At 51.0% G+C, this 15,560-nt stretch overlaps 2 protein-coding genes across 2 annotated transcripts in view; one reads left to right on the top strand and one right to left on the bottom strand.

The window, feature by feature from the left end:
- Positions 1-92: 92 nt before the first annotated feature.
- On the top strand, positions 93-9,305 carry engl (endoglin, like). Its single transcript, XM_066707737.1, has 18 exons — positions 93-792; positions 1,730-1,847; positions 2,558-2,718; positions 2,827-2,964; positions 3,241-3,421; positions 3,635-3,788; positions 4,073-4,220; positions 4,742-4,931; positions 5,073-5,266; positions 5,379-5,522; positions 5,720-5,809; positions 5,893-6,060; positions 7,104-7,571; positions 7,665-7,809; positions 8,094-8,153; positions 8,340-8,444; positions 8,644-8,755; positions 8,941-9,305. The coding sequence occupies exons 2-17, from the start codon at positions 1,790-1,792 to the stop codon at positions 8,751-8,753; spliced, it is 2,514 nt and encodes an 837-aa protein (XP_066563834.1). The 5' UTR covers positions 93-792; positions 1,730-1,789; the 3' UTR covers positions 8,754-8,755; positions 8,941-9,305.
- A 154-nt stretch (positions 9,306-9,459) lies between these two features.
- Positions 9,460-15,560, bottom strand: part of LOC136752428 (zinc finger protein Gfi-1b) — a 7,351-nt gene continuing 1,250 nt past the window's right edge. The window contains exons 2-7 of the mRNA XM_066707738.1: positions 11,496-11,673; positions 11,169-11,372; positions 10,764-10,993; positions 10,369-10,512; positions 10,091-10,256; positions 9,460-9,997 (exon numbers count right to left, since the gene is read on the bottom strand). Coding sequence (XP_066563835.1) covers positions 9,798-9,997; positions 10,091-10,256; positions 10,369-10,512; positions 10,764-10,993; positions 11,169-11,372; positions 11,496-11,598 — 1,047 coding nt within the window. The 5' untranslated portion in view covers positions 11,599-11,673 and the 3' untranslated portion in view covers positions 9,460-9,797. The remainder of the gene's footprint in view (positions 9,998-10,090; positions 10,257-10,368; positions 10,513-10,763; positions 10,994-11,168; positions 11,373-11,495; positions 11,674-15,560) is intronic.

Raw genomic sequence — 15,560 nt, 5'->3', positions numbered from 1 at the left:
CCCCTTCTCTCTCTCCGCCTCCATCCCTGTCTCTCTCCTTCTCTCCCCAGCTCTTCCCTTCCTCCCTTCTCTCCCCCTCCTATATCCCTCTTTCACTTTCTCTCTGTCCCTTTCACTTTCTCCAATGTCTCCCCCCTCCTGCTTCTTTCCCTCCCTCTCTCTCTCCCTCTCAATATCTCCATCTCTAACTCACTCTATTATTTTTTTCACTTTCAGTCACTTTCTCCATTGCCCCCCCACCCCCTAAACACACACACTTCTCCCTCCCTCAGTCTCTCTCTCTCTCTCTCTCTCTCCCACCGTTAGCTCCTCCTTCCTGTAGATCCCCGTGTTTTTATCTCCCGTGTTTTCTCCCCAGTGGAGTGACGCGAAAACTGAACACGACGCAACATTTCCAAAGTGCATCACTGACACACGATCACACACACGTGTATGTGCACTATATGAACCTCTCACACGTCTGTGTGTGTGTACGTGTGCTCCGTCCAGCAGGGCTCGGCTTATTGACGCTGTTCGGACTGAGGCTCGAAAACAACAGCAAAAGTTTGGTGTGAACTGGTCGCGTCTGTGAGTGCGTGTGAGTGAGTGAGTGTGTGCGCGTCTGCCCGTCCCTGTCCGCTCCTCCGTGTGTGAGCGTCTCTGGGAGAGGGACACGGTGGGGGAGACGTTCAGGCTGCTCGTGTAAACAGGTCTCAGATTTGAGTTTTCGCGAAAGATACTGGCCGCTACTACACTGCTACGTCTGGGACGACGGCTACGGCTGCTGCTACTGCTGCCCTGACGGCTATCGAGGTAGGACAGGAAAATTCCCCTCGTTATATCCTTTTAAAGAGAGATCTATATATGTATACACATGCATAGCAGATGCCGGAGTTGGACTTCCTCTGTGGTCTCTGTGTTGTTTTTACTATGATTGTGTTATTTTAGTAGTAGTAGTAGTGATGGGGATGGAAGCTGTTTTAGTATTTGATCATTTTAAAGTCAGATACGTCAATCATATCTCACTGTGGGAACTCAGGATAGTGATAGTGGGGATGTCTGTAAGTCTGGCATTGTCCCCCTGTCTGTCTGTCTCTGGTTTTCAGTCTGTCAGTGTCCCTCTCTGTGTCCTACCTCCCCATCTCTTTCTCTCTCTCTCTCTCTCTCTCTCTCTCTCTCTCTCTCTGTATGTCTGTTGTCTCCCAGTCTGTAACTTTCAGTTTTTGTGGGAGATAGTCAGTCAGTTAGTCATTGTGTCTGTCTGTCTCCAAGTCAGCCAGGGTCCGTCTCCTCAGTGTCTTCACAGTCTGCCTTTATCTCCAGCAGCAGAAACGCCAAAGACATGCGACTGGAGAGCAAAATCTGAAGTTTGAACTGATGTATTTAGTAGTCAAAATAATTCCATTAAATGTAAAATAAATACATTAAATGTATATATTTAAATGTGCCATATTATATAAATGTTAAGACTGTTTTATATGATACAGTATGAGAGAATCAAACCTAAATTCCAGAACTACATCTATTGATAGAAGAAATCCTGCCCAGAGAAAGCAGGACTGCCGCTCAGTCGCCCGGGAGTTCAGGCTGGGAGCGAGGGAGGGAGGTACAGAGTGAGATGGAGGGAGGGAGAGATGGAGAGAGATGGAGTGACACAGACACACAGGAGTGTTTCTTCCTCCTCTGATTTTTTGTGTGTTTTTAACATTTTCTTTCTTTTATCGATTTTTTTTATCGCCTCTGTGCCCAGCATGCTCTGGGGCTGAAGCCCTCGCCCTCACTGAAGCCGCCAGCCCTGGGCACAACAAAGATGGCAGCTCTCAGGGGGTTGGCTGTGCTGCTCCTGCTGATGGGAGCAGGGACTGCAGGTAGGATGGGAGAGAGACACAGTTCATGTCACTGAGCGCACACACACTGAGGGATCAGCACAGTTGGGGAGAGAGGGATTAGCAGCCTGCTGAGAGAGAGAAATGGAGAGATGTCTCACTCCTTCACTATGTTTTTATTGATCTATTATTTGTATTCACCTGCCTGAAGCATCTTACACAGGGATATAGTTCAATAGTTCAACTTACTACAGCACAGCACACCACACTACAATATACTACAGCGTAGCACAGCACACTACACTACACTACAACACAACACACTACACCACAAGTCTACTGCAGTAAAGAGCAGAGCCATCTCCACTTTAATCTCCCACTTCCCTCCGTCCCTCTTCTCTCTCTCGATTTCAATTTAAAGAGCTTTACTGGCATGACAAACATCACAAGATATATTAAAGGACAGAAGTATGATATACATTTTGATTTATACATATAACAATTAAGATAATAATATGCATAAACATATATTTACTTTTTGTAATCAAACACAGAAATAACAAGAACATACATCAGAAGAAGTGTGTAGGATTCCTGTGACAGATGGTGCCCGTGTGCAGGGTCACGGTGCCCCTCTGTGGCAGGCGGCTACGTATTGGGCAGCCAGTTTTTCTTAGTTTTTCATTTGCTCAGAGATTGGGAATATATTAAAGAATATGTCCTTTATTTCTCTCTCTCTCTCTCTCTCTCAGTGGAGCTGCAGTGCCGAGTGACTCCAGTGGGGGCGCTGTTCCCAGTCCAGGCGCAGCTGGAGCGCTTCGGGGTGGGCCCAGGCTGTGCTGCGAGGGGATTGGGTGACAGGGAGACCCATGTGATCAGTGTGGGGAGAGCCACGCCCAGCCCCGACAACCAGGTCTGTCCGGTTCACCATCGATGACCCATCAGTCAGTCCAGTTGTTGACACGGCCATCAATAACACCTCCAGTGTGTCAGCCACTCTCCCCCTCTCTCCCTCTCTCAGGTGTCCGTTTTCCTCCGTCCGCTCTCTCTCTCCCAACCTCATGGGTGTCCCCTGGCCCTGGTCCTGCACTCCCAGCATGCAGTGCACTGGAGGTTAGAGGTCGAGAGGGTGTTGCCTGGGACACCACTCCTCATACAGGTCAGTCCCTCTCTGTCCCTCAGTGTTAGTGCCCTGTAGGATTTACTGTCCACTCTGTCCCTCTGTGTTAGTGCCCTGTAGGGTATACCGTCCACTCTGTCCACTCTGTCCCTCAGTGCTAGTGCCCTGCAGGGTATACTGTCCACTCTGTCCAACAGTGCTAGTGCCCTGTAGGGCTTGCTGTCCAGTCTGTCCCTCTGTCCCAGTGCCCTGCAGGGTATACTGTCCACTCTGTCCCTCTGTATTGACACTGTCCCTCTCTCTCTGCCACCCCAGCTCCCTCAGGGCTCCAGTGTGGACAGTGTCAGTGTGGGGGCATCAGTGAGGGTGGAGTCTGTGGGGGGTCTGCCCTCCCGCCCCTCTGCCCTGCTGCGCTGGGCTCTGGCACACCACCCCTCCGTCGCATCCTTCCTTCACGCCCCCCGTGCCAACCGGGTCTACATCCGCCTGGGAGAGGGTGAGCAAGACTGAGAGGGAGAGAAAGTTTGTTCACTTATTCAGGGTGACTTACACCCGACTGTTTCCTGATCTCTGTGTGTGTCTGTCATGCTCTGGCAACACTGACCTCTTTTTAAATTGAACTGAATTGCGTAGGAGACAGTGAGCGGGACATCGAGGACACTGTCAGACAGTGAGAGTGAGACAGTGTTCTTTCCTGCCCCACCCTCAGATCCCATGATGCCGAGCACGTGTGTCCTGCAGCCCCTTTTCCTGTCCCACAACTACCTGACCTCTGACCTCCAGCCACAGGAAGTGAGAGGCTGCACAACCCCTGGCCAAGGTCACGACCCAGAAGTGCATGTGATCCTCCTGCAGTCTGCGGGGTCAGTGCTCTGCGGGTGGGCGTGGCACGTGCTGGGGACAGTTAACTGCTTTCATTCATTATTCACTGATAATGAATCCCTTAAATGCTTACTTTTGATGAGTGTTTTATCTCTCTAATGCCCATGTCTGTCCATTACTCAGTTACTTTAGCTGTCTGTGTGTCAGTCCTTATGCCTCTGTTCTGCTGTCTCTTTGTCACTTGCTGTGTCTGTCAGTCTGTGTCCATATCTGTCTGTCACTGTGTGTGTCTGACTGTGTCCCTGTCTCTCTCTCTCTGCCCCAGCGGGGGGCAGGTGCAGGTGCCAGTGGAGGCTGAGGTGTGTGTGCTGGGGGGTGCGCGGGGGACAGGGGTTGTCCTGATACTGCACAGCAAGGCGCCGGTCAGCTGGGCCATCACTCACCGTGGCTTCCGAGGACACATCACCACCATCGTGAGTCCCTCTGCCTGTCCCTCCACCCATCCTGGCCTCTGTCCATCTGCGTGTATATGTGTCTCTCTCTGTCCCAGTCTCTGTCCATCTGCGTCTATATGTGTCTCTGCCTGTCCCAGTCTCCGTCCATCTATGTCTATACGTGTCTCTGTCTGTCCCAGTCTCTGTCCATCTGAGTCTATATGTGTCTCTGTCTGTCCCAGTCTCTGTCCATCTGAGTCTATATGTGTCTCTGTCTGTCCCAGTCTCTGTCCATCTGAGTCTATATGTGTCTCTGTCTGTCCCAGTCTCTGTCCATCTGAGTCTATATGTGTCTCTGCCTGTCCCAGTCTCTGTCCATCTGAGTCTATATGTGTCTCTGCCTGTTCCAGTCTCTGTCCATCTGAGTCTATATGTGTCTCTGCCTGTCCCAGTCTCTGTCCATCTGCGTCTATATGTGTCTCTGCCTGTCTGTAGTGGTCTGTTTCAGTTCCTCTCTGTGTTTGCACGCCTCTGTCTCAGTCTCTCTCTCTCTCTCTCAGTCCTCCAGCAGGGTGTCGGCTCGGTGGCCCACGGACCCCAGCGTGACCCTGACCAGCACCCTAGCCCTTGACCTCTTCACGACCTATGACCTCCTTGGCTGGACCCGTGAGAGGGGCTTTCCCTCTGTGACCTCATACACAGAGGCGCGGCTGGCCAATCGGTTTGTGGTACAACTGGAGGGGGGTCGAGGTGTGTGACAGGACAAGGACTGGCTGGTCCCTCTGTCCAGTGTGTGTGTGTGTGTCGCTGTGTGTCTTTCTCTCTGTGTGGCTCTGTGTCTGTCTGTCCATTTGTGTGTGGAGTGTTTTTCAGTACTCTCTCTCTCTTCAGACATGTCTTCAGTCCCACCCCAGTCCAGCTCTGATGTGGGGGTGGTGCGGCCCCGGGCCGGGGGAGTCCCAGGCTGGCTGCAGCAGTGGGTGGGCCGGGGGAGCGGCAGTCAGGCGGTGGGGGCGTCGGCGGCACTGAGCGTGCAGTGTGGGGGGGGGCTGCTGTCCGTCTCCGTCGCTTCCGATGCTGTGCAGGTCAGTGTGCTCTGCGCTCCGTGTTTATTGCCTCCCCTCTCCTTCACCCCATCCCCCACTCTTTCTCTCTCTATTAACCCCAGCCTCTCTGCCCCAATCCTCCCCTTTTCAGCCTGTGTCAGCAGTGACCCTCAGCGACCCCAGTTGCCGGGCTCTGGCCAATGGGAGTCACTTCCTGGTGGAAGCCCCGGTCATTTCCTGTGGGACTGAGGCAGAGTTCCAGCAGTCTCCCCGGGGTGTCCTGTACCGCAACACGGTGAGAGCCTGGCCACACTGTGCCCCCGACACACCCACCAACACACTAACCCCCGACACACCCACCAACACACTAACCCCCGACGCACCCACCAACACCCTGACCACAACTCGCAGAGCTATGTGCGGTTGCTTACCTCCAGGACTCCGTGTCCTCCTCTGACTCTCCTCTTTCGTCAATCGCCCCCTTGATGCCAGGTGTTGCTATGGAGACCTGCATCCCCGGTTGCCATGGACAACAGCACGCAGGAAGCGTTGGAGGATGGAGAGACGCCGGCTGCCATGCAGGTCAGCCCCGCCGCCGCGGCCGGCCAGCGACGGGCTTTAACTCGAGAGTTAACTCTGCCCCCCCCCTCTCTCTCTCTCCGTAGTTCAGCTGCCTGGCCCCGGCACCCCCCCGCAGCACAGTCCCCCCCGCGGGGCAGGAGGCGAGGCGGGCAGGCGCGCTGTTCTCCCTCGAGCTGTACAGCACGCAGGCCTTCCTGCCCAGAGACTCCGGGCCCTGCGTCGTCGCCGCCAACAGCAGGGTGTTTGTGGAGGTCTGTGTCTCTCCCCCCCTCTGTCTGTAACTTCATCACCGCTCTCTCGCTCTCACAGACGGGTGACAAATTAAAGGAAAACCCTGAATAAATGAGTGGAGGAACATAACAAATGCAGACACCTCCAAACAGGTGCACTGCATGATACAATTAAGCAATTAAAATCCCATCATGCTCTGTGCATGTATACAAATGCTGAGCAGCCCAGCTGACCTCGATTTTGGATCAAGATGGCAAGAGGAAAGGATCTAAGTGACTGTGAATGAGGGGTCATTATTGGGGCATGAATGACATGAGCTTCAGTCACACAGACGCTCAACTGGCTCGTATTCTGGACAAGTGGGTGAGTGCATGTGTGGGACACCAAGAGAACGGGACAGGCCTGACTGCTGGACCCTACAGTGAGGGGGTCCGGAGGCTCTGTTATGCTGTGGGGGGCATTTCCTGGCATGGTTTGGTCCACTTGTCCCCTTAGAGGGAAGGGTCACTGGAAATCATGACGCAGTTATTCTGAGTGATCTCCTTTATCCTATGGTGACACATTTCTGTCCTGATGGGAGTGTCTCTTCCAGGATGACAATGCCCATCCACAGGGCACGAGGGTCACTGAATGGTGTGATGAGTGTGAAAATGATGCGACTCATATGCTCTGGCCTTCAGTCACCAGATCTCAGCCCAGTTGAACACCTATGGGAGATTGTGGACCGACGTGTTAGACAGCGCTCTCCTCCACCATCATCAAAACCCCAAATGAGGGAATATCTTTTGTAAGAATGGTGTCCATCCCTCCAGTAGAGTCCAGAGACTCGTAGAATCTGTGCCAAGAGCATTGAAGCTGTTCTGTGGCTCCTCACCTCACTGAGACACTGTATGTGGGTTTTTCCTTTCATTTGTCACCCGTCTGTATGTATATTTATACATAAATGTCATGTCTGTGTTCAAATTCAAAAATGCTTTATTGGCATCAATGCTCAGGAACTGGGTGATGGGAACAACACACACAGGAATATCCCCAGCGTCTCCCTCCCTCTCTCTCTCTCCAGGTGTCGGTGCTGGGGTGGGACGGGGGCGTTGGGGTGCAGTCCTGTGTGGTGTCGCCCCACTCCGACCCCAGGGCCGCCCCGGTCTGGACCCTCATACAGCGGGACTGCCCACACGACCCCTCCCTCACCTTCTACAGCCCTGAGGGCGAGGGGATGAACGAGGGAGTGAGAGGAGAGGAGTGGAGGGGGACAGGGAGAGGAACGCGGGGAGAGAGCGAGAGACGCGGCCACAGGGGCGAGAGGGAGGAGGAGCGCGGGAGTGGCGGGAAGGGCGAGGGTGAAGGCGAGGGGCAGGTTCCCAGACAGCGCTTCAGTTTCGTCCTCCGTCCCGTCTTCAACAACTCCGTGCAATTCGTCCATTGCAACCTGATGCAGTGCCGGGGGCCACGGGGGCCGGCGTGGGGCCCCAGAGCAGAGGAGCGCCGAGGCTATGGCAGAGGACCCCATCCGGGTGCGACTCTGCCCCAGGTACGGAGAGAGGGGAAGGGGGCGGGGCAGGAGGGGGTGGTGTCTTTGCTTTATCAGTTTGTCTAACCATCCCTCCCTCTCTTTTTCTCTCAGTGTGTGTCTCTGGATGACGTGTGCACCGGCCGCCTGGCCCCCACTTCCTCCCTGTCCCACCACCCCCAGTTCACCCGCACCCTCTCTCGCCCCCTGCTGGTCACGCAGCCCGCTGGGGGGGGGCATGTCCTCACCAACACTGCCGGTCAGTAAAGCCCTGTGTCTGTGTCCATTGTGCGGTCTGTGTGTGTCTCTGTGGGTGTGCCTCTCTCTGTGTCTCTCTCTGGGTCTCCCTGTCTCTCTGTGCATCTCTCTCTCTGGGTCGTTGTGTTTCTCTGTCTGTCCCTCTGTCTCTCTCAGTCTCTGTGTCTTTGCCTGACTCCCTCTCTCTCTGTTGCTGTCCCTCAGTTTTCTCTCTCTCTCTCTCTTTGTCTGTATTCCAAATTCAAACTGTTATTCTGCTGACAGAGTGTTGTTGTGTGTCTGCAGGTCAGGAATTCGTCACACCCCACATGAGAGCGCTGTCCAAATCACGGCTCCCCGTCACGAGTGAGTCCTGCTCTCTCTCTCCTCTCTCTCTCTGCCTGCAGGGTTGGACGCAGTTCTGATTTTCTCTCTGATTCAGATTCAGAGTGCATTATTGGCAGGACCAGAATGAGTATTGCCAGAGCATTAGTAAGAAATGTCAACTATTCTCTCTCCCTCCCCCTCTCTCTCTCCCTCTCTCTGTCTCAGTGTCTGCAGGGTTGGACACGGCTGCGGTTCTGTCTGTGGTGTTCACGGCGTTCCTGATTGGGGCTGGACTGATGGGGGCGCTGTGGTGCATCTACTACCGAACTGGTACAGCTGGGCTGGACTGGGCCGTATAGGACAGGATCGGACTGTTATACTGGGCTGCACTGCAACTTATAGTTCAAGATGTTAATTGTTCTTAATGATAATGTTATTATATTGTATACACTGTCCCTGTTGTGTGAATGTAATGCATTTAATTAACTAATTAATTGATTCATACTAAATCAACACTCTGTGCCATCAGGACTGTCATCACGGCAACGGAGGAAACATTTCCTGGACCCTACGGACCGGACCACTGCGGCCCCCCTGAACCCCCCCGCGCTGGTGGAACAGTCCAGCAGTTCTGTGTAGAGGTGAGATACACACTCACACACTGACACACATTCACACAAACACATACACACGCTAACACTGACACACTGACACACACACACACACACACTGACCCACACCTATACACTCTCACAACACACACACTCACACACAGCATCTCTCACGTGACCTCTGCTCTGTGACCGAATCTCTCTCCCTTTTCCAGGCTGTGATGTGAAGGAGACGAGGAAGACAAAACACAGAAAAAGACTTGCCTGTGTGTATCTGTGTGAGAGTGTGTGTAACTTGTGAGTGGCTGTGCCAGTCTGTGTGTGTGCGCGTGTGTGAGAGTGTGTGTGTATTTTGTGAGTGGCTGTGTCAGTCTGTGTGTGTGTGTGTATCTGTGTGTGTGGTTGTGTCAGTCTTTGGAAGAAGGTGAAAAAGAGAGTTCATACTCCAGAAGAGCTGGGGGGGACAAGGAGAAGCTTTGTACCACTGTGTGTGTGTGTGTGTTGTGTGCGTGTGCAGCTGTGACACTGTGTCGTCCTGTGTACGAAGAGCTTTACTTTAAATAAACATCATTACCTGTGTGCACTGTGTCAGAGCGAACATCTCGACACTACGGCAGCTGGGGACCGGAGATATCGGCGCCCTCTGGTGGACCCGGCCGGAACCGCACCCCCTCAGAGCCCCAGCTCGGGCCCAGTCCCTGGGCTGTCACACATTTATTACTCAGACAGGAAAAGAGATCTGACACGTCTTTATTAATACAATAAGTGTGGTATCATTACTACTACATGACATTTCAAAATAATTACAACACGTATTCATATCGGAATTCTATACAACAGTCATTAATTGGCTCGTTATCTGAGTTTCGTTAAGGAATGGGGGGGGGGGAGACACCGCAGCTGCCGGCAAAGCAGTCTGTCAAACCGGGTCAGCAGTTCAAGGGCAATAAACATTTCAATTAACTGATCGCTAATGCAATGAAATAATGGTGAGTTAAATTATCTAATTGTCTGGGGCCCCGGGGCTAGCGATGTGAGTCCGGTTTGGGTCCATGCTCCGGCCGGGCCCAGGTCAGAGGTCAGGGGTGAGGGGCAGCTCGGGGCCGCAGTGGGAGTCCAGGTGGCGCCGCAGGTCCACTTTGCGCTGGAAGCCGCGGGGGCAGCGTGGGCAGCTGAAGGGCGTGAAGCCTGTGTGTTTGCGGCTGTGCGTGATCAGGTTAGAGCTCTGACTGAACGCCTTCCCGCACACCTGGCACACGTGGGGCTTCTCACCTGGGGGGCAGAGAGAGAGACACCGGGGTAAATGCCGGCACTGCGGGACGCTCCCTCCTGCCATGTGCGTGTGCGTGTGCATGTGCATGTCACCTGTGTGGATGAAGGTGTGCTTCTTCATGTCTGATTTCTGGTGGAACCTCTTGCCGCAGTGCTGGCAGGGATACGGCCGCGTGTCCGAGTGGATGAGCAGGTGAGTGGACAGCGTGGACGAGCGCTTGAACACCTTCCCACACACCTTACAGCTGAAACTGCGCTCCTGAAATACACACACACTGTACAGTATACTACACCACACACACACAGTTACCCCTGAAGGTTAATAAAACAAAACCACATGAATGAAGCTGCCCTTTGCCCCTTGACCTTACCTTGACCTGGCAGTGGATGCTGTGCTCTGGCTTGAAGCTGTATGATTGGCCACTAGCCTTGGAGAAACTGGCTAATGGGAGGCTCAGCCTGCTGACATGTGACCTGTGGAGGTGTGTCTCCAGACCAGTTGGGGAGGAGAATATCTGAGGGAGGGGGAGAGATAGTTAATTAGCTAATTTATGTATTCTTCAATTAGTCAAAATCCTGCTTTGGATGGGAGAGAGGGAGAATCACAGAAGACACTCAGATGAAGAGTGAAAATGAGACACAGAGAGGGAGAGACAGAGGGACAGAGAGGGACAGTGTTTACATGTCTCTGGTGATCCTCCCACTGTTTGGACCGCTGATTACTTACAATAAATTTCCACTTTTAATTACCCCCCCTCACACTGACCTTTCCACAGACGGGGCACTTGCTGTGGGGGGGTCTGAAGCCGAGCAGCTGAGTGCACAGCAGAGCTGCCGCCTCCCCCCGCGGCCCCCTGCCGGCTGCCCCCTCACTCAGCAGGGAGTGCAGGAGCTGCTGCAGGTCTGAGGCGGCGGCGAGACAGGTAGGCGGCCAGGGCACAGAGAGAGGCGGTAGACTGGACTGCTGGGGGGGGGCGTCTTCACACGGTGTCTCCTCTGAGGGAGGGAGAGACAGAGAGAGAGAGAGAGAGAGATTAGAGTTCAAATTCACAGTCACACTGTGTTCAGTGCAGAGACGCCATTTCAACACTTAAAACAAAACTAATGCTGATCAGACCGATACTGTCAATAATCATAACAGTCCAACACAAGGCCCCGAGTGTCTCCGTACCTGCAGGGCGCGGCCGGTCCGTCTCTGACTGCGCGGCGCCCCGGGGCTGGGGGGTCACGGGGTCAGAGGCCGAGGGCTCCGGACAGGCGCCGTGACTGTGCAGTGGCTCCCTGCTCTCTGGGGTCGAAGGTCTGCGGGACACCTTTAATTCTGCGTCCCCCTGTAAGTCGGGGACGCTGCGCAGGAGACTGGCATACCGAGAGCCTGGGGAGGGAGAGAGGGAGTGAGAGGAAGAGGGAGGGATTTTAACACTGCTGAGTCAGTTCAGTCAGCAGGTGTCTTTATGGTTTTCCCCTCCATCCTTCCCTCTCTCTCTCTCTCTCTCACCCTGCTCTTTGTCTCTCTGTCCCCCGCTCCTCCAGGCTCTGCTCTCCAGGGAGCCCTGATGGGATGCCCCCCTCTTACTCCTGACAAGGAATGACCGAGGCATGGACAGCGAGAGGGAGAGGAGGAGAGAGAGAGGGAGGGAGAGGGAGAGGGAGAGGTGAGGGGATGGGACGGGACCCTGCAACAAAGAAAAAATTATATGTTTGTGGTGAACTGAAATTAAGCGAGAGTGTGTGTGGTGTAAATTCTGTGTATCTGGGACAGTATTTACGTGTGTGTGTGTGTGTGATTGTGAGTGTGAGAGGTGCAGTGTCAGAGTATTTGGGGCAGTGTGTGGTAAACCTGCAGTGATAAAATTAAAATAATTTAAACTAAATAAATACAGAGGCAGAGAGCTACAGATACAACAAATACACAGCAACAACAAGAAAAAGCACAACACAGTGACAATACAATACAGAACCAGGACACAATACAGGAAAGCAACATAAAACAACCAAGACACTCCTGTCAAATACAACATGACACAACTGAGTACACTGCCCTTCAACACAACACGCAATTCAGAGTTAAACTGTAAAACTGCTGGGGAGGAGAAGACCAGGATTGCCACTCACAAACAAACAAACACACAAACAGACGGACAGACGGATCCGCCTGGGAGACCCTGTGCTGGACACACACAGCCCCGCACACACGCAGCTACACCCTGCTGGCTTCTGTTTCAACTGAGCTCTCAATTATTTAATTGAACCCTTAATTGAACTAATACTTTGCTTACATTTGACTTTTTAAATTATGTAACTGATAATAAAATGTGGTTTCTTAATAAGATAAGTTCAATATACAATGTTATAGTTAAAAGCCCCATTGTTTAAAATAATTAAAAGGAAATTATTAGTTCAATTAAGGTTTCAATTAAGTAATTGCTCAATTGGAACAAAAAACAACAGGGTAGGGGGTCCCCAGGACCACGGCTGGAAACCACTGCGTTGCAGCACAGCTTTACAGCACATTTATTTTAATTTCCATTATAAAAAGACGTTTTTAATTTGGTTTTATTTTTAACCTTTTAATGTAAATACGTTTGTATTTTGTGTATACGGTGTAAATATCTGGCCCGGGTGGACAGACAAACAGACAGGCTGTATTTTCAATCTCATCCCAAATCTACACTGCGCCCATCCCAAAAAGTGCCAGTTACTCACTTTTCAACCCCCTTCATTGAACTAAAAAGAAAAAACAAGTCAAACATAAGTGCTGTTCTGCACAAAGAAAATCACACCCCCACCCCCCATCAAAACCTCCTCACCACACAAAAAACATACAGAATGTACAAAAAAAGCCACAAACCATAACACTTACAATTAAACACAAAGGTCTGCAATACAAACCCCACAACCCCCCTGAGAGCGCTCCATTCAAATCATGTGTGCGACGGAGATGTGTGTTTATTGTGTATTTTATTGTGTACTGATTGTATTTAGCCCCTGTGACGCTGTGAACGTGTCTCTTGTGGAAATGAATAAATACATTATTATGTGAATCATAATTGCAAATAACTCTGAGTCCCCCCGCTGCCGATTCATTTACAGGTCGGTACAGATATAGAAACTCACAAGGTGTGTAACTCCAGTTACACACACACACACAAACACACACTCAACACACTCTCACACCCACACACACTCACACAGACACAGACACACACACACACTCAACACACTCTCACAAAGACACAGACACACACACACACACACACAAACACACACTCAACACACTCTCACACCCACACACACTCACACACACACTCAACACACTCTCACACAGACACAGGCACACACACACACACACACACACACTCAACACACTCTCACACAGACACAGACACACACACACACACACTCAACACACTCTCACACAGACACAGACACACACACACACACACTCAACACACTCTCACACACACACACACACACACACACACACACACACACAGGGTGCGGCCGGGCTGAGACACTGACGGGACACTATAAGCTCCACATTGATACAGATGTTACTCTCAAAATGTGTATTTTTCTGAACAATAAACAACAGCACAAAAGATAAGACCAGGTGTCGGGGAAGTGTCACGCCACGCGTGTAGAGAGTGGATTACAGTGAACACATCTACCTCAGTGTTTTAGCTTTGGAAAAATACACTGTTATTGTGTTATAGATGTGTTCTCTGCTTTGCAGGCATTTGCGTCCCAGACTTTATTTTTTTTATCATCGAAGCGATTATCTGGGAAATGCCGACTCCTCGCATTGTCCACTGCAGAAGAGATATATAAGGCAATGTAGGTTTTATTTTTAATTTTATATAGGTGGTGATTAAAATATGTATACACAGAGAGAGGAATGATGTGGTGTTTTGTGTACAATTTATGTATTGGATGTCTACCTAACTCGTAATCAAGTTTTGTGCTACGGTGTAAAAGAGTTGTGTTTTAGTATGAAAGTATTGTGTAGCAGGCTATATCAGTGTTGTGTTGTGTTGTAGCAGGCAGTATTCGTGTTGTGTTGCTGTGGTTTGGGGGGCAGCAGGTGCCAGGGCTCCGGCCGGTTTCGGACGCAGGAGGTTTGCGAAGTGATGTTTTCAATCATGCCGGACTCTCGCTGAGCTCCGAGGCTTGGACTGGCTAAACCGTCTCGACTAACTCCTTCATCTCAATGGGACCCGTGTCCAGCTGCGACAGTGACAGAGACTGGAGCGGAATCGGATTATTGAACTCCTGTACATCATCAGATTGAGACCCTGAGATTTGCGGCCGTGAATTCCGAATCGGAGGCAAGAAAATGAACATGCAGTGCATCGGGGTGTAGCACATATGAGGGAAACCATCAGTTGTGGCAATTTTGTCATTCTGTTTGGAAAAAATATATACAAAATAAACCTGAAAGGAGGGGGTATCAGGAAGGTCTTCATTGAGCAATCATGTTAACTATTTTTCAGAAATCAAAAAGTTAAACAAAATCATGAGGCAGTGGAAGGGGACATGTTGGGTGCAACCAAGTCCAGATCTACCTGATTTCATGGATTTCATTGAGATTTTTAGCTCAGCTTTTTGGCAGAATCGCATTTCATGTCTTGAACTCAGCGACAATCACACATCAAACATGGCTATGGCCTTCTATCACTCCATATTGATTGATTTATTCATTATTTCATTTTTAATGGATGTGTTTATTTATGAATATGTGTTATATTTTCTGTACACATGAACCCCCTCCCTGCCCCTGAACACAGCTCCTCTGTCTGCCTCCACACCCCTGCACTGTATTCTTACATGAGCACTTGTACGTTTAAAAATGCATGCTAGTGTAATGTTTTAATGTTGGTCACATTTTAAGTAAGGAGGTGTGATTCCGCATGACTTCACACATGAGCCCCCCAGGATGTACACTGCACATGCCAGGCCCGCATGGACGTGCTGCGCTGGTCATACATGCAGTACTCAGGAACCAGTACCACACCATTTTATTTCAAAGTGATACCAACATAATAGAATCATTTTATCACAATAAATCACCTGGGATAGTCAATATTTGTACTGGGTTTACTTTGCCACTACCTCTCCAGACAACCTCGCTTGGTGCCGTGCAGAGTGCGGTTCACGGGGCTGTGGAAACCAGACCTGCAGGTCTTCAGCACCAGGGACACAAACAGCGCCGCACACACATCGAGCCGCCACGAACCGGGCCGAGCTCGTTATAAATGTGTTATAACCCGAACAAATCACAGAGTGACACCATTTTCACAAATCAGGACTCCGCTGCAGCTGCGCACAGACGGCTGGCATCTTATAACACATGTGCTGTTTATATAGGTGGTTATTAACTATCTATTAATAATATTTCCACAAAGCCGGTCCATCACATGCAGGCCAAAGGCGTCTTATAACACATGTGCTGTTTATATAGGATGTTATTAACGATCTATTAAAAGCGGACGGCTGATTAACCACTGCTTGTTTCAAAGGGGTTCTCAAACATGTTTTTCCAGTAATCTATACAATCCTAAGT

This window comes from Amia ocellicauda, chromosome 7 (genome assembly GCF_036373705.1).
Source record: "Amia ocellicauda isolate fAmiCal2 chromosome 7, fAmiCal2.hap1, whole genome shotgun sequence".
In the NCBI taxonomy this organism is placed as follows: Eukaryota; Metazoa; Chordata; class Actinopteri; order Amiiformes; family Amiidae; genus Amia; species Amia ocellicauda.
Note: the sequence above shows the minus strand (reverse complement) of the source record. Positions and strands in the feature narration are given on the sequence as shown.